General features: G+C 38.6%; 1 protein-coding gene across 1 annotated transcript in view; it reads left to right on the top strand.

Annotated features, from left to right (window-relative positions):
• Positions 1-18,399, top strand: part of ARID1B (AT-rich interaction domain 1B) — a 323,938-nt gene that overhangs the window by 180,254 nt on the left and 125,285 nt on the right. Inside the window, 1 exon segment of the mRNA XM_039706785.1 lies at positions 1,043-1,084. Coding sequence (XP_039562719.1) covers positions 1,043-1,084 — 42 coding nt within the window.

Below are 18,399 nucleotides of genomic sequence, written 5' to 3'. Positions count from 1 at the left end.
GAGGAGAGATCTGGGATTCTTTCCATGAGTGTGTTCCTGGCTTGGCACATAACTACTAAAAAATTATTCAATTTCTTTCTCTCTCACTCTTCTCTCTCTATATTGGGATGATGACATTTCTGACTTCACTGGTGTATTGGGAAGCTTAATTAATTAGAATTCATAAAACACCAAGATTCTCAGGTGAAAGGTGCCAAAGTGTGAAGTATTTTTAAGGAGTCTAATGAAAAATCAGTGTGCCTGCTTTCCTACATTTGTTCCTGTTGTTGCAGTGTAGTGTGTATCAGCTCCAGAGGTGTGCAGTGTGTGGCAACCAGCAAGGGCTTTGCACCAGTGTGGCAGCCCGTGTATGGCCAAAGCAAGGGCTTTGATCTGGAGCACCACTGGATGACCTGGCAGCTTGTTTTTCTCATACTGTCAAACACACTTTCAAACACTCACTGTATCTCTCAGACAGTTAGTCTCAGCCTTTGCCTAGGGAACTTGTGTTCCCCAAATTCTAGTTTTCAAACAGTTCTCTAGTGCAAGATAGGACAGGAGCCTGCAACCAAGACCTTGGCTGCAGAGTTTCCCCATGTTGCTGTTCCACTTGGTGCTGGTGCAGAAGTACCCAGCCTGCTTAGAAGGCAACAGGAAGGGAAGAGGTCAGGTGTTTAGAGCTTTTTTTTTTTGCAGGGACTTACCATGGCAGATCATTCTGGTTGTGCTCAGGCTGCTTTTTGGTATAGTCAAGATTCTGTGTGGAGAAAAATGTTCCAGCTACAGTAAATTCTGGGACAGTGGGAGGTACTCTTTATGTCATTCAGGTGGAGAAGCCTTGTTTGTGTCATGAGAGATGCTCTCTGAGTTTCTTCACTTGAGGATTTCTACTGTCAGCTGTTAGTTTTGCACATCCTGTCATGTGCAGGTTCCCTAAGGTTGATCCAGACTGACACCTTCATTTACAGATCACTTCTTTGCCTGGACTGTGGTGCTGTGCTCAGGAGAGAGAGGTTCTTGGTAGTGGCTAAATTTGAAATTATCTTTCTCCTTATAATTTCAGGTTGAAGTCTTGGCCTCCGAGGATGCTACATTTGGACACAAGGTGTGTAGTTTGGTGCAGTTTTGTTATATAGGCCCCAACAATATGAATTGTTGGATGTGATGCCACAGAAAATGGCAATTTTCAAAATGAGAATTGAGGGTACTGTGACTTGCATCCGTCAATTCAGAAACTTCCCTTTGTGTGTGATAATCTGAGAATGGCACACAAGCTGTCTTAATCCTTTTCTTGGTATAAAACCTGTGAGCAAGTTTTACTTGCAGAAACCCATGTGGACCCATGTAAGATCAGCTTGGCAGTAGTTTTTAAGATTGGACTTGCCCAAATGCTGAATTTGTTCTTGTTCCATAGATTTGCAACTCAGAAATCGTACTTGTTGTCTGCTTGGCAGTCTGCTGAGTCAGCCACTTTGTTCAGGCCCTTTTTCACAAAGCATCTCGAGTAGAAAGTAGTGCATTGAACAGCTGCATCACCCTGTGTTCAATTGTAGATCAGCGTCTGGCGGGCAAGCGTGTGTTGGAGAGACAACTTCAGAGCTGCCCAGCTACATGGATGGGCTGTGTCCTACCTAGTGCTCAAGTTTCTTTGGCCAGTCAGCATTGTGGTGATCACCACTGTTTTAACTGAGCACTAATAGCACATGATTTTAATCACAGCTTAGGCTGTGTAGGCTATAACCATTTAGCCAGGAAGAGTGGATGGGGAAGGGGAAATGGAGATTGTAGGAACAGTAGGCTATATCATGACAGTGAAAAGTTTCCTGCTGCTGAAGGTCCATATGCTGTGATGCTATTGCAGGTGGAAAAATTGCAGTGCTCTTTCTATTAAGGTAAAAAGGAAAAGCAAGAAAATATTAAATAAGTTGTCCAGGTTTATTTGGAATACAATAAGCAAAATTAACCAGCAGGGGGGAAAAAAAAACCTTTAAAAGTACATAAATATTCACAATGCCAGAATTTACATTGTGTCTATATTGTACATTTTTATGTTGATATGTGATAAAGTGATTTCAATAAATTATTAGAAAACAAACAGAGCTACTCTGGTATTATTTGAAGTATATAATGTATGGTAGTCTGCAGTATTTTCTGATTTTTATTTAATACCCAGCAAGCATACAGAATATTCATTGAATATTTAATAAACCTGGAGGGTCAGCTCTTTTGAGCTCATCTCCATAATCCTTCAGACTAGGTGGGTAAAAAGAAATATTACTGATGATTATTTTCACCAGTCACTCTCAGAGCTAAAAAAAAAGCACTGTGGAGGAGGCTTCTGAGGCTTTTTTTCATGGCTAGATTTACAAGGTGTTTTTATGTCTTGTCATCCTGATGGACATCCTTTGAAACTCCTTTTTATTACAAAAACTTTTAAGAATTTTCTGTTGCTAAGCTTCTGTTTTACAGAACTGAATCAGTTTGTTGCCAGCTCTAACCATCAATGTCCAGAGTCCCCAGCATCTTTTTTCCTAAGATTTTTCTTCAGAACCATCAGGATCTTTTAAACTCTCTTATAATAGTAGCTTTATGTTATATAGTGAACTGTCTCTGTCTAGGAATGTCATGTACTTTTTATCAATCAAAAAGAAAGCGAAACGCATTATCCAAAACTTGTTAATCCCAGAATTTATTTTTGCTGTCTATTTAGAGATGCTACAAAAGCACTTTCTTCCCTTCTCTCCCTTGAGATGCTTTCCATACTGTCTGTCTCAATGACAAATAAATGTCACTGTCTCTGTTAAATTAACAGATGAGTTTGTGTGCCAACAGAGAATGTGTATAAGCAAAAATTTTAAAATGAAAAATAGTTGATTCTATAAATTAGGAAGTAAGTTGATTTGATAACACAGTTGGCTCCCTAACAGTTGAGAAGGATGTAAGGTTAAAAATTAGCACCATGCAGTGATTTCCTTGGTATCTGCTTTTAGCCTGAATTTTCCTCCAGGGCTGTTGTAGACTGTTGCAGGGAGCTATCTTTTTTGGGTTTGGGTGTAGAATATTCTCTGCTTGAAACATTGTAGGGCCCCCCTCTGTATGCAGGAACAGAAGCATAGTTTGCTGCAGGGGACGACTCTTCTTTTGACTGCATCCAGTCCACCTATCCTTAGATGCCACTTAGTTTTAGGCTGTTGACAGGCTGTGTTGCCTGTAGATACATACAAGAATAGTGTCTTTTAAAAAAGGATGTTTGTAGAGTGCTAAACGAATGTACAATGTCATTTGTTATTCTTAACTTCTCCGTGATCTCAGTCTCATGGTAAATATGCATACTGGCAGCAAATGGGACTGTTTCCCAGGAAAAGGTTCTGAATGAGACATCAGAACATTGTTCAGCTTTGCTGTAGTTATCATTGGCAAAGTGAAGATCTGGCTGATGTAGATCTGGCCCCTTGAATGGCTGAGTCTTGGATGGTGATCATCATCCTCCTAAGTGTTTGTAGAAATCAGCTACCGGATGCTTTTGATACAAGTTATGCATATTGATTTAGACAAAATAATTCTTATTTTAGAAAATAAAATGAAAACAAAAGAAATTGTGTCAAACTGTCAAAATACCCAGGGAAAAGGCACTTTGAAGTACCATATCCTCTCTTTACTCCTTAAGCATGGAACAGGTGCAAATTGCAAACCATTAATAGCAGTCCTTAAAACTGTTTCCTTCTCTTCAACTTATTAATAAGTAAACAGTCTTCCCCAAATAACTGTAGGACATAAGGCATTTATTAGATCAAAAATTACATTTAATGTGAACTTCTTGTTTTCATTTTGTGCGTATGTGAGACTAGTACTGTTTAAAAGGCCGTAAAAATCTAAGCACATTTTCAATCCGTTTAAAAAAAAAAAAAAAAGTTGTTGTTTGATAAGTATAAAATGAACTTCTTGTTTTCATTTTGTGCATATGTGAGACTAGTACTGTCTAAAAAGCCATAAAAATCTAAGCACATTTTCAATCTGTTTAAAAAATAAAAAGTTGTTGTTTGATAAGTATAAATATGTACAGATTTGACTGCATTGCTGTCCAAAGCTTTCTTTTGGTTGAATAGAAGGAAGTAAATCCATTCAGCTTCATGTGCAACTAATTTTACAGGAGGAGGAAGCTGTTCGTGTGCTGTAGCAGCTCTTTCAATGGTTTAATTTACACATTTATTTGTGTGTGTGCTTGAATGCATTTTTTTTTTTTAAGAAAAAAAGCCTTCCCTTTGACTGACTTTTGACTGACTCTCTTGTTTCAATATTTAGAAGGGTTGTCATATATGTGTGATTACACATGGAGAGATGTAGGGGGAATGACCACGTAGCAAATCATGAACAGCTGATAGGTGATCTGGGACAGGCTTAACAGTTATGTCTGATTTGTTCAAATTCTGATGAGGATAAACTTAGATATATAATAAGTTCCTTCAAGACCATAGTTGCCAAGAAAGTAACATAGAGTAAGAGTTCACTCTTACTCTGTAGATGGAGTAGATGGAGTGATATCTGCCCAAGTCTGCAGTCAACACACAGGAATGTATTTCCAAGTTGGAAACTGTTTGAGTCCCATTAATCTTACTAAAGCCTAATGATGATGTGTAAAATACTAACAGTACAAATTTATTTTGTGTTTATTTTAGCTGAGTAGGAAGTTATATTTTAGCAGATGGGACCAGTGTTTGCAGATGGTAGAGAAAATAGGACAAATACAAAGATGTGAAAAAGAGGAAAAAAAAAAAAAAGGTGGCCAGGGCAGAAGTAAAAGGTAAAATGTTTAACCATTTTGAATGATGCTCATTTAAAGACCAAGGCAATGAACAAATAAAAATAGGAGTGTGGGAGTTTTTTAAATCCTCCTAAGAGATTCAGATGCTCAATTTCCATTAGAACCTTTTTATCCCTGAGGTAGAATTGAAAATCTTAGTCTGAAAGGTTGGTTATTATGTAAAGATTTAACTCACATTTTATTGTTGTAGGAGCTGCATATTGGCATCAGTTGGAATTATGGTGTCAAATGCAGTAGCACACGCTTCATACAGGCTGCAAATGGTGTCTGGCCCTATCTAGAGAACAGGATGCCTGACTTTTAAATATCTGCGCTCGGTTTACTCTCCCTCCCTTTCCCTAAAGCTTTTACCGTCAGCATCCGCCTGACCCAAATAACGTAGGTTAGGGGAGGCTTCCTTCAGTTAAGCCTGGTGAGATCACCTGGTGCACGTGTCCCAACCTGTCTGTGGACCTGTGGAGTGCCACCAGCCGCGTTGGCAGCGTGGCCACAGAGCCCGCCCTCCGCAGCTAATGCCGAGGTGCAGTGATCCCAGCTTAGTGCTGCATTAATATAAATAAGTTTGTTAATGGCAGTCCAGCAGCTACATGTCAGAAGCTCACAAGTTTGTGCAACAGGAAAAGAGACACTTCTGTTCCCACAGTGGGGGAGCTCCACCAAGAACAGGACTCTCTTATTTGGTAGTGAGCTTTAATCCTTCCATTGTGTGTTGTTTTAAGCTGTGTTGTGATGTAATTGGCTTAATCATTACTATTATGTTGCTTTGCACAAGTTAAGATTGTAATTTGACATATGGAAATAAATGGCAACTGGATTAGTGATTTGCAGGTGTCATTTAAAAATGGGGCAGGGAAGCAAGCCTTTCATATTTTGCAAGTGGCATGTTTGCTAATGTACAGAGGCAGAATTAACCACACAACTGCATCTCATGCTGGTTTGAAGTAGCAGCGAGCTTCACCTGTTCTTTTCTGGGACTGTGTGCTGCTGGGGTTTAGGAAAAAGAATCTCATTCCCGATGGATGTGTTCACTGTAGGAGTGATTTTATGTTTCCTTTGCGGAAGACAAATACAGGAGTAAAGCTTTCTCTTTGATCGAGAAATCAGCATAATGGAGAGACAGCTCTATCAAAGAAATACAGCAAGGGTGGTACTTCTGATGTGGATGTGTTTGTATGGTGGAGCTTCCAGCATTGTTCGTGAAACTAGCCGTATTTTTTGTTTTATGACACAACATAAAGTGATGACCTTGTCTCCATAATTTAGTAACTCTGGAAGTTGTTTAGAGAGTCTATTCCTAAGTCTTTTAAAGTATGTGCTGCTGGATTGCATTTTTAAAGTGTTCTTTCTCTGATACGGGATACAGGTTTTAAGAATCAAATGTGCTCAGGACTAAAGTATTTTTCCTCCCAAACATACTACTTTTACTCGAATTTATTAAGGTGTTTTTTGGGTTGTTTTGGTGGAGGAGTGTTGGGCAGAGTGGCGAGGTTCATACTTTTAGGGGAGGGGTTTTGCTTTCCTCCACCTTGTAGATGCTGCATTATTGCAACAATCAGCACATCATGGTGCATCTTCTGTAGTCTACTTATTTTCGTATCCCAGATAGCAGAAGTTCAGATCCTGAGGGTAAATTGAGCTACACAGTGTAGCTATGTGTCAGCTTCCTGGTTTGAAGCATAGGACATCAAAGGGAATACATTTGGTGGCTGACTGTGAGTTATGACTGTGCAAACCTAGAAAGAAACTGTTGTTCTTGCAATATCTGTTAACAGAACCCTTGAGCTATGAGATGGAGATGGCATGAGATAAAATTGAAACGCGTTCTCAAGAGATGTTTTTCTTTTTTTTGTTTTTAATGTATTAGCTTGATTGCAATAAAATAATACTTGGAAGGGAAAAGAAAATAACCATTTGAAAGAGAAGAAAAAGTAGACATAAAAAATTGTTCTCTTGTAATGCTTGCCTTATTTAAGACAGCTTTCTTTTGTTGAAGACTGTAAGCAGCCTTTGCTCCTGCCATCTGGTGGTTGCTAATAACAGTTGCATCTTCAAAGCCAAATTAAATTGTTTTAAAGCCAATTAATCCTTTTCAGAAGAGAATATTTTCAAGGGTCAGAATTATCTCTGTCTTGATGTGTTGACACTTGGATTGTCTGTGTGTGCTTAGCATATGGGAAAATACAGAGAAATGAGTCCTCATTTACATCTGTCTTTGCACTGTTGACTTAGATAGGAACCTGGGAGTTGTAAATAAGTTTTTGGGTTTGTTTTAGCTTAGAAAAAATAGATACTCGTATTAACCTCCAGTAAATTTGGGTTTGCTACTCATAGGAGAGTTAGGATTGCATGTTTCCCCAGTTGTGTTTTTTATTTCTTTGTGGACTTGTTTCACCTGAGGTGTTCAGATGACTAAAAGGATTTTCCAACCTCTTTTCTTTGACTCATTGTTAAAGTTGTGTTTTGGGGCTGCTGAAATCTTCTGAGTGCCCTCTGTGCTGGGTGTTTTCCAAGAGTAGAGAATGGCATTATAGCAGGGAACAAGGTGGTTTTTTTATATTCTTAGGGACTCCTTACAGATGTATCAAAGTGTTTTGAAGTGCTTATGACTAAGTAGCAGTGACTTGAACAGGTTTCTTTCTGAATAACCTGTGCATATCACTGCTATGCTGTTTGTGACAGTCCAAGAAAACATAAAACCAAGAAATTGTGATCATGTTTTACAAATTTTATCTCCATAATCAATAGTTCTTAATGTCTGGTAAGTTTAGTCTCAATAAATACCTCTGCGGTTTGTAGGGTTTTTTCCCCAATTAGTTTTATACTAATTAAGAGGCACACCAAGAGATTTATGGCCATAAGTTCCTTTCCATGCATCATACAGTCCTAATTGTGGTCCAGCTTTGTGCTGCAGGCAGTAGAGGAGTGTATCTAATCACCTTGAGTATGGAAGGTGATTCCAAACAACACCCACTTGTGGTGCCCCACTCCTCACACCTTTGTCCCACTTCCCATATGGAGAGGATTTTAAAGGACGATTTCCATCCTCCTCTCTGGGAGGATGCAAAAAAGTGCAGGCTTCCTGGAGATTGTGATGCCGCCTTGTGCTGTGGAGGTGGGTCTGGACAATTCCATGACAATCCTGCATAAAGAAGAAAAGACAAAATGATACACAGAATAGGAGAAAAAAGCTATGTTAGCTGAGAAGCCCCATTTGTCAGAAAGTCAAGATCAGCTGGGTAAATGATGTAATAAGAGTTGGTTCTCTCCTCCTTGTGCCTTGTGCCCACACTCCTGTAGTCTCTGGAAAGACAAGGCAAGGTGAGGCTTTCGGGAGGACCTGTCTCCTGTGGCAGTGTCCCTGTGTGTGTCCAGCATGTCAGGCTTTCTTGGATATTTCCTTTTTTCTGCCAGTGATCCAAACTAGCCATAAATACATGTTTAATGTTCCTTTTCAGCATGAAGCATCTCATGGTGCTTGCAGAATAAATACTGATGGCCTCAGGGTTAGGCTTAGGCAGTTTACATGGTATGTGGTAACATTTATTTTACAAAGCTCCCAAGCACTCCATGGCAAGCTGGAGTGAGCACAGATGGTAAACGTGCCTTCTCAGCACCCTTGAACATCATTGGCCTGTGGTTGGCCCCGTGCCCTGCAACCAGCTGGGATTAGTGCTAAGAAAATGTAAACTGCTGTCTTTCTTCCTACATCATCTTTATTTTGGACATACATAAATGTGATGAACAGCCTTCCTCTCCAGCACTGCACGGTTTAGGTTATCAAGGTGTGGATGTGGCCACATTTTGGATTTTGATATGAATTTAAAGCTCCCATTGCCTTTCTGAGAGTACCAGTGTGGAGGTTTCAGAAGATGTGTATGCAATTCTAAGCAAGTGTTAGATATTTGCTCAAGTGATGTCTGTAAGTAAGAATCATGGAATGGTTTGGGTTGGAAGGAACTTGTCATAGATAAGAATTTCAATTACATGAGGTTGCTCAGAGCTCCATGCAAGCTGGCCTTGAACACCTCCAGGAATGGGATATCCAGAGTCTGGGCAACTTGTTCCAGTGCTTCAAGACCATCACAGTAAAGGCTTGGCAACTAAGTTTGCTTTTCTGATTGATAAGTATCACTCTTTGGGTGGTCCTATGCCGATTTAGATTGCCACTATATTAAAATGAACTGCTGCAATGTTGAACCATCCAGCTTTTGTGGTAGCACCACAGAAGCAGCAATCCATATTTCCCCTTTCTGCTTTTATGAAGAGGCAGTCTGTAGTATGATTTTTCCCTTTCCAAACGTCATAGAAATGCCAGAAGAATGCAAAGTTTGGTACTGCTTTCATGGTGGGAATATGCATCTCCTCAAAGGTTTGAACCCACCATTTAACACCAGTCACTACATTGCAGCGACTTAAGTTTCTACCAGAGAAAAAGAATTTATTTTCTCAGTCTTCCTTCTGTTACTCATTAAATTTTAACTGGTGGGTGCACTCAGGCAGCCCGAGTCTGGTGTGCCTGAGCTGTCTGGCTGGGTGTGCTGCTCAGCATCCTCCCTCGCTCAGCTGCCTCCTGTTGACATGTAAACGGGGGTGATGCTTGCCGGATCAGGCGGGTCCTTTACAGTTCTGTGTGGCCCCTTTGATTTACACTGCTGGTTTGAACTTGGAGGGAGTATCAGATTTACTAAGTCATCTAACAATCAGAACACAAAGTTTGCTTGTAAATACCTGCACGGTTTAAATAGATGTTGAGGCAGGTGGTCTCTTTGTTTAGGGGTGGGAAGAGAGCAGTTCAGAATATTTGCAAATAGTTTGCTGTTCCTCCTTGATGAGGTGAGCAAGTTAGACCAGATTTCTTTTTCTTCTGTAAATTTTACCTGCTTGTACAACTGGTGGGACCAGAATTGTGCCCTCCAGCAAGCAACGCCACCTTGCTAGAGAGAAAGCATGCTCCCATTCAGATTGGGACTTAAAACAACAAAAACACCACAAGTATTTATTTCTTAATAAAGCTACTGTTAATGTGTTTGCCTTTTTTTTTTAATAGCATACTTTTTTAGCAGCATGAAATAGAAAAATATTCAGATTTCTGCTACGTGGCTGCTTCCCCTGATTTCAGAACTGGCTTGTTAAAACTAATGCTAGGTTTGAGGAATAGGAATTGCAGAAAAGAGCATGAGAAAGTTGTTGGGTAGACAGATGTGATTTAGGTTTTCATTTCCCCTGGTTTTTTTCCCTGAGACAGGTGTGTATCATCGTTCAGAGCTGTGCTTTGCTGGGAAAAGTGCTGTTGATGTGTTGCAGATGCCAAGAGGAAAAAGCAACGGCAATAATACAGAATCTGGGGCTTTTCACTGAACATATATTTCTTTTACAGAAGACATAATTTTTTAACTTTGAGGATTCAATTATTACAGTTTGCTTTTTAAGAATGTCTTCTTGTGAGACAGGGTTTTTATAGTGAATTGGGATATTGACAGATCATTTTATTAGATTAAGATGACACTGGGAAATCTTGTTTTTCTAGGTTATTCCTTTGATTTTCTTGGTGAACAGTTAATTATACAGTGTTTCCATATTTTTTATATAGGAGGATCAAGATTACAGATAATTTTGGCATAATTTTCATACTGTTGCAATGCTTTACATTGTTTTATGCTATACACATGTGAACTATTTTGACAGATTTTTATTGTAACAATCCTTCTGTGTGTTTATGATTTCACTACTAAGTCCTTGGTACTACATGAAATAGACAACAGATGAATTACAGTCTCTTTACTAAACCTCATTTTAATCTGAAGCAAAATAGGCATTATTTGTACCATTCAATTTAACGTGACTGTCTGTTTTCATTCCATCATCCAGTTCCACCCCCCACTTATCAAGATCTGTTTGAATCTCCCTGAACCTCCTGCAAAACTTCCTCACGGTGCTGTTCCTTCTGTCACAACTGATGGACTGATTACCTTGTACATGTAATCTGTATCTAGGGTGGTTTTACAACTTTAGTCCTTGGGCAAGGGCTGTGCTCTGATGGAGCGATGTACACCTTAAAATCATCTGTGGGAAGAGCACTTAGAATACATGCTAATTTAAAAATTAATAAATGTATTTTCAGAAGTGAGTTAACTGCTATTTATGAAGGAAAGTAATGAAGTGAATCATGTGGAACTGGTTTTTGTTGCATTGAAGTAACTAAATACCATTACAGCACATATGATTCTGCAAAAGCTTTACAGTAATGTAGGTATGAATGCTGTTTATATGCTTATTAACTTGTAGGTTTGTTTAGCCATGGTGTGTGCAGAATGCTGCCAAGGTCAAAATTGTTAAGATTCCCCAAGTACTACTGAGGAAAGGAATTACGTTGGGTAAAGCATTGGGTTTTTTTATTTAGGTAACCTCTCTCTTTTTTTTTCTTTTTTTTTTGTTTTTGTTTTTGTTTTTAACCAGCAGTATTGTGGAAAAGGATCCTGAAGGAGAAATTGGGGGATGCTGGGTTTGGAAACAGAATGGAATTAAGGAAATAGGATTAGAACTGCAGTCTTCGGTGGTGCAAATGTTAAAGGTGGTCACAATACTCTCAAGATCTGGCATGTTGTCTGGCTTAGTTATAGAGAGGCTTGAAAAGTGAGAAGTTCAAACTTGATACAGTGAGCAAGGGAAAGCTAATGGAGCACATTAAAAATGCAAGCTGACCTAGATATACTGTTGAATGGTGCCATGTGGTGTGCAGCTTTATATGGCAGGCTGCAGCACCTGGTTGACCAGAATAAAAGCTAAAAAAGCTGTTGATAATACCACATTGTTTACAAGTTGAAATAGAAGATGGAACAATTGGACCGTCCTGTTCTATTCCATAGGTGACCTCAAGAAAAACAACATTTTTTCAACATAAAAGCAGCTATTGATTTCTGTTAAATGTATACAATCTTTATTTTTAAATTACAGAAATCACTTTTGAGGAGTTGTCAAGGTGCATGCCTCATTTCTACAAGTGTGTCTGCTTTCTGCTCTCCTGTTGAAGCTGCATATACACAGAACCCTGGAAGAGGGAAGAAAAGTTAATACTATGCTAAGAGTTAGTTGATCAGAACTAAATTCTTTCTCTTTGGAATACGATTATATTCAGAATGGAAAAGGGTGGCAAAATCCAGCTATTAATTTTATGGTTCTTTACTTCCAGATTAACTTTGAAGAAGTATTTCAAGAGGTGTGAAAGTTTCAGAAAATGTTAATATGATATTGTTTTTCAGATAATATCTGAAATACTAAATAACTTTTAGCTGCTGTTTAAAACTTGATGGTAAGTTATTAACTTTAGTACTGAGACAATTTCAACTGGGAATTATTATCTTATTTATAAATACCAACAAAAGCTTACAGAAGAAATGTTGACATCCCTCTCCACCTATCTCCTGCCCCATCCTCCTGCCTTGCATCTGCCTTAGCTCTCCTTGAACTGTGCAAATGCAGGCATGTATGATTGGTAAATTATATATTTTATAGGACTAGGTGGTTTGAAATTGATTTTTTTTTTCCTAGGGCTGTATGTTATAATGCATTTTCAGTTGGTAGAATAATAATAAAAAAGGCTTGCATGTACCTGTGATGCATTTGATTCCTCCCTGCAGTGACTCATTGTGGATCTCTTACAGCTAAGTGCTTGTTCCTTGTGATCAGAAGAAAATGCTACACACCTTCTGCTTCGTGCCTATTAAATTCAAGTTTCTATTGTAGGCAGCATTACACAGCTATCTGTGAGAATTAAAGGGAGGAAAAATATGAAGAACAGTTAGTGAAGTGAAAATTCAAAAAGCCACTTTGTTCGCCCTCAGCCCTAATTCTGATTTTTAATGCGTTCCTGTTCTCATGCTTGCTTCTTCCAAATTTACAAATTTTTCTTTTATTCAGAGCCCTGGCCTTTGGTACCGTGTTGAAATTAATGACCATAATGACACTTGCTATTTTCTGTCTCCTGGAACCTAAATGATGGATACCAACCTTTTTAATCCTGTTATGTTAAATATAACATACAGTTCATTTATCCAGACCAGTATTTTTAGTTGAAGAAGGGATTGTTTTCTCCAATTTAGTTATCATTTTTTCCCCCTCACCTTTTTCATTCCCTGAGGGACTGGTCTGGAGAACAAAGTGTCCATGTTCCTGGGAACAGAAATAGATTCTTCCATTCATAATTTAGTGATCTATTTCTGTTTGGCAAAGTTAAGCACATGCTTAGCTTCAGGTCTGTGATTAAATCTCACTGACTCCAGTATGACTTAAGTGCTTTGCAAAACTGTGACTTTTATTCCTATTTCACCATCATATCATTCCTTCTGTCTCATTACTCTTTTTTTTTCTCTTTTTTCTTCCCCCCTCCTCTGCCATGCTGCAAGTTGACTGTGCTTAGTGTCAGCAGTTTATGTTCTGCATGTTTAATGAAGGCTACGGCTCAGCTCAGCATAGCCCTTCCCCTTACGCTAACAGAATTTTGATAAATGAGATTTCCTCGTGTGGAGAGCCAAGAAGAGGCTTTGATGGGAAAAGGCAGGGCATGAAATCAGCAGGTGTCAGGGTGTGCAAATCACAGGCATTTTAAACCAAAAACAAAATAAAGTAGTTGTTATGACTAACTGTCTTCAAAATGTGTAGCTTCCTATGAAGCACAAAAAGGATTTAACAATACACCAGCAAAACAAAAGTAGATTTGGAAAGCAGCAATCTGAACCAACGTGTTCCTACCTTCCTTCTTGCTCTGTATTCCCTGTGCCTACCACCTCTATTGTCAAAATATGCTATATATAGGCAATTGGATTACAATAATTATTGCTGAGTTTAGCACGTGGAAATGTGTTTCAGTTGTGCTTTATATCCTGTGTTGATCCAAACCATGAGAAAAATCTATTTTATGCCCATTCAGGTTATTGACTGCAATAGAGGGAACTGGTGGTAGATAAAAAGAAAGTGCCAGCAGATATTGAAAGAAATCTTTTCAACTATGGTGCACTTCTATGATCCTTCCTCCTTTCCCATTTATATGTTCATTTTTCTGATACTGCTCACTGCATTCTACCCTCCCACCCCTACCCCACATTTCCAGTCTTTCTCCTTCATGCAGATTTAGCTTGTTCAGTGATCGATTTCCTATTCAGATTATATTGCTGTGTAATTTTTTAAAAATGGTTTTGTGTGCTAGCATGTGCCAGTGAGGTATTGGATTGTTGAAATAACATCAAATTCTTCACTGAAGATTATAATCTGACATAAATAATTCAAGGGCAGTAATGGATCCTCCATACCTAAAACTGGAGCTATTTTATACCTTAACTAACATTTCATAGAAGTTGCTGCAGATGTAGTGGATTAGCAGTGAGTTGTTTTTATTGGAGAGATGAAGAGAAAGGACAGTTGGTATGGTTATAGTAATTAATAAATAACATAGTTAATTACTCTGCTGGCTCTCCACTATGTTCAGAGATTAATTTAAATCAATTTGCGTTTGCTTCTATTAAAATACTCAAAACTGTGTTTTTATACATGCACATGGAAATATAAAATATATATAGACAAAACTGTATATTTAAATATACATATAAAATTTTATTTCTTATGTATCTATGTTTAGTTACACAGGCTTTTTCCTCTTTTTTGGCAGGATTTTTGCATGGATTCAAAAGAGATAATTTCTGATCTTGTAATTTTTTCATAAGTTAGTTCATATCATACCTGGGCACTAAATCTTCCTGTAATGTATGCAAAAAGTTTCACAGGATCTTCTACTCCCCTGCAATTGCTCTCCTTCCGTGCTGTCAGCCAGGTGCTGTTGGGGCCATCCACAGCTGGGAGAAGCTCAGTGTGACTGCAGCACTCCTCCCTTCAGAAAACCAGTACCAACCCCAGGTATCCAGCTCCTTGTGGGCCTTCGTTTTGCGCATTTCATTTTTGTGTCAAAATGGAAGTCACAAGTTTAAAGTCGAAATACATGAACAGAGAATCGTGTGGATCACATTATCACCAGGCATATATGTACACGCACACACACATTGTGGCACAGGCCCAGCTGCTGGTAGGGATGTGCAGAACTATTTGGTTTGCAAATTACTTAGTCCACCACTCTTCCATTGGCTTTACCAGGGAGTACTATTTAAACTAGTGGGCTCTCAAGATTTGTTTCTGACACCTTTTTCTCAGAGCAAGTGAGACTTGGACTAAAAATGATCTTGGATAGGACTTTGCAGAGAATCAAGTTGGTACTCCATGGCCCAGAAGGAGAACGGCGTGGGGCAGATGCCTCTCTGATTTCAGGGGGATTGAGGTAGGACTTGAAGATACATTAGAATGCATCCTTCCTAGGAAGGAACGTGTGCCCTTCCTAGGGGTCTGGGCTATGCTCATTGTGTTTTGTGACTACTGGAGAGAAGCTGTGTATGGGTAATGTGCTGTGATCGTATCGCCGTCACATTTGAAATACGAGGTCTTAGTAAAACAAAGAAAACCAGTGTCAAAAGGTAAAAAGAGAACTATGTCCTTTCCACATTTGAGAGTTAAATCCTGTTTGTTTTGCCTTAAATTGTAGGCAGTTGGATAAAGACTGGTTACATATTTTTAATCCCTGATCACTAAATCTCCCAGTAAGTGAAGCCAAAGAACTTTTGTTGGTTTTTTTTTGCTCCCTGATATTTATTTCCTTCAGACTAGACAGAATGAAATCTTCAGTCTGGAATAGAAATATTTCAAGCATATGTAATAACGTATTTTTTGCAGTAATTTCTAAAATATGGGATTATCTTGTGAAATATTTAAAACCAACACTTTATATGGCAGCACCTGGTTCTTTTTTTCCTGCTGCATCTATTGCCACAGTTTCTTCTTGTTGATCTTTACTGTGAATATACATTTTGCCAAAGAGCATTGCTCACTAAGATTTGGAATTAGTTTATAATATTTTAAAGTGAGTTAAAGTAATTATACTCTAAATGATGACAGTGTAATTTAGAGATTGCATTCCATACATACCCCCTTTTATTGTGTTCTGGCATCCTTCTACTAAATCTGATAAAATATACATTTCAAATCCCAAATGTGCACACGCTTAAAAAACAGCTACTGAGAATGCCTGTCGCTTCAAGGTGCTGGCCAGGGCATCGTTGCCTTACCTTTACATCCCCACCCTGCAAATGGTGCTGTGCTAAACTGCAGCAGGAACCTCGCTCCTGGGGGAGCTGGTCTAGCCCAACACACCCTGTACTCTGTGGGTGGCTGCCACAGCTCTGGGGGGGCCAGTGCCACCCTGGGCAGGATGCTCCTGCTTAACCATAAATATCTCAAGAGTCCTCAATTAGAGGGCTTTCCAAATTGCAGAGCTATAAGGAGCCTAGAGTCTACCCAAAACTAGGTGCCATGGCGTACAAAATCTGAAATGAACTTCCAGTGAGGTCCAGATGATTGCTGTTCTTCAGCAGAGGAGAAGAGTTTGCCTTCTCACTTTGCTACTGGCACATCTTTAAGGTGTGTAGGGAAAAAAAAGGCTTGTCAGGGCTGGATAGATTTCCAACTCTTTCTCTAGTTGGAATTGTCTCTTCTTATTTTAGTCTTGCACTTCCAATTTTGCTCTGCAAAGTTATTTGAGTTCAGCATGTTCTAATTTAAAACTGAAAGATGGTTTTTGCTACACTCAGATACATGCGACCATTGCACTGTCTCCTTGCATACTTCAGCAAGCCTGGAATGTCTCACTCCAGGGCTTGCTTCCCTCAAGGCTCATCTCTCTGTGTTTTGATAAAGAGATGAAAGATGCAGAAAAGGGCTGGTGTTGATTGGAAGTTCATTGTCTTGATCTTTGATTTATCCCCTTATCTAGATGTAGAATATCTTACACTTAAATATTTTAGTAACTTAGGGGAAAGAACTGTGAAGTAATACGTTTTTCTAAATTCAATTTTCAAAATGCCAGCAAGCTCAGTACATTCTGGGACATGTAACCTCAAAGCACAGAGAGTCTGAGTGAGCCACTCGACTATGTAAATTGATCAAACACCAGTCGGTAGATTGAAGTGTACATATTTGCATATGTACACTTGTATATGACACTCGGTCTAGAAGAGAGTGGATTTGCTGTGCTGGAAAGATGTTCAGTAAAAGTGAATACGACCATTTTGACATCTAGGCTAATCAGTTTAAGAGCAGGTTGCCTTGTTTCTGTAATTGGTTTTGCCCCCTTGTCATTTTAGTATTAAAAAAAATAAAGATTAAGCAAGAGGCCCCAAATAACAGGAAATAAGGCTCAAATGCAATGTTATCTGTTATTATTTCAAAGTTATGGCTCCCTACTGCGCAGTAAAGTTTGTGCTAGGAGGTGTAAGTGGAAAAGCTACATTCGGTTTCTGTCAATTTTGAGATTTCTTAATGCATACACTCTGAATTTTCGCGTGCTTGTTGAGAACATCTTACAAAAGGCTTATGTACATAAGAAGTTCTGACTGCGTATCTGTAGAGCTGTACATGCTCAATTGGAAGTAATAAAATCAAAGATTTTCTATACCTTGGGTCTATTTTGTGCATACTAGCAGCATGGATAACAGTAATAGTAAACTCTTTGGTGAAAATAAAATAAGCCCGAGATTGTCACTGTAGATTGCTCTCAGCTCTGCTTGTTGCTTATGTGTCACTGCTGAGCTATAAGAAAGAGCATAATAAATTTAGGAGGAGTGTTGCGGGTGCCAGTCTTCAGTTTCAAAAGGGCTGCACAAACGTCTGGTGCTCGGCTCCTCCGTCCCAGAGGTGGCATCTGCCATAGCTGAGCAAAGGGGAAACGTTCCCTTTTTCAAGTCATTGTGTAACAACGGAAAGACGGCTTTTTAAAGTGAATTTTGAAAGTTAGTTACGCATTGAATTATTCAAAATTGCAGTATAGTATTTCTGGATTTCAAAATGCTTTATAATAATCCATATTTATGTTTCTGTGATAAATTGATATGAAGGAATTATTTGTAAAGGTACTGCAAATGGTTTTTATTCTTACATACGTATGATCTTGCAAATCAGAAAGGAAGCAATATTTTAAAACAGAAGTTGTTTTAAAGTGCATATATGTTAGCATTTTTATTCTGTAGTTGGAACTTGTAATTCCAGATTTAAAAAGGCTTTTTAGTACCTGGAACCAGTCTGTGAGGAAATTATAAGATAGATGATGTGATGAGCAGATGTCTAATTCCAAAATACTATTTGGACATTAGCCAGGTTTTGGAATATTTTTCAGGGAGAGAGTCATAAGCAGTTTTAATAATTAACTTCGAGAAAGCACTTTTTGCAACCATTTTCTGAATGCAGTTACTTTATTAATTTGTCTCATTTCTTTAACATTATTTATAGAAGAGAACCATGACGTTTTACTAACCTGTCTTTAGGATGATGTAAGTTATTTAATAATGTGGATTTGAAAGTCCTAGATAACCAAAGATTATATCATTTCCTTGATATTGTACATATACTAAGAAATGTAATAAGCACATGTGCCTGCTTTCATTCATGCACTTACAGCAAGGGAATGAGAACAGCTATGCATGGAACTGATTGCTTCCCATATATTTAGA

The sequence above is a fragment of the Passer montanus genome, unplaced genomic scaffold, assembly GCF_014805655.1.
Source record: "Passer montanus isolate IOZ18808 unplaced genomic scaffold, ASM1480565v1 scaffold2, whole genome shotgun sequence".
NCBI classification, from domain to species: domain Eukaryota; kingdom Metazoa; phylum Chordata; class Aves; order Passeriformes; family Passeridae; genus Passer; species Passer montanus.
Note: the sequence above shows the minus strand (reverse complement) of the source record. Positions and strands in the feature narration are given on the sequence as shown.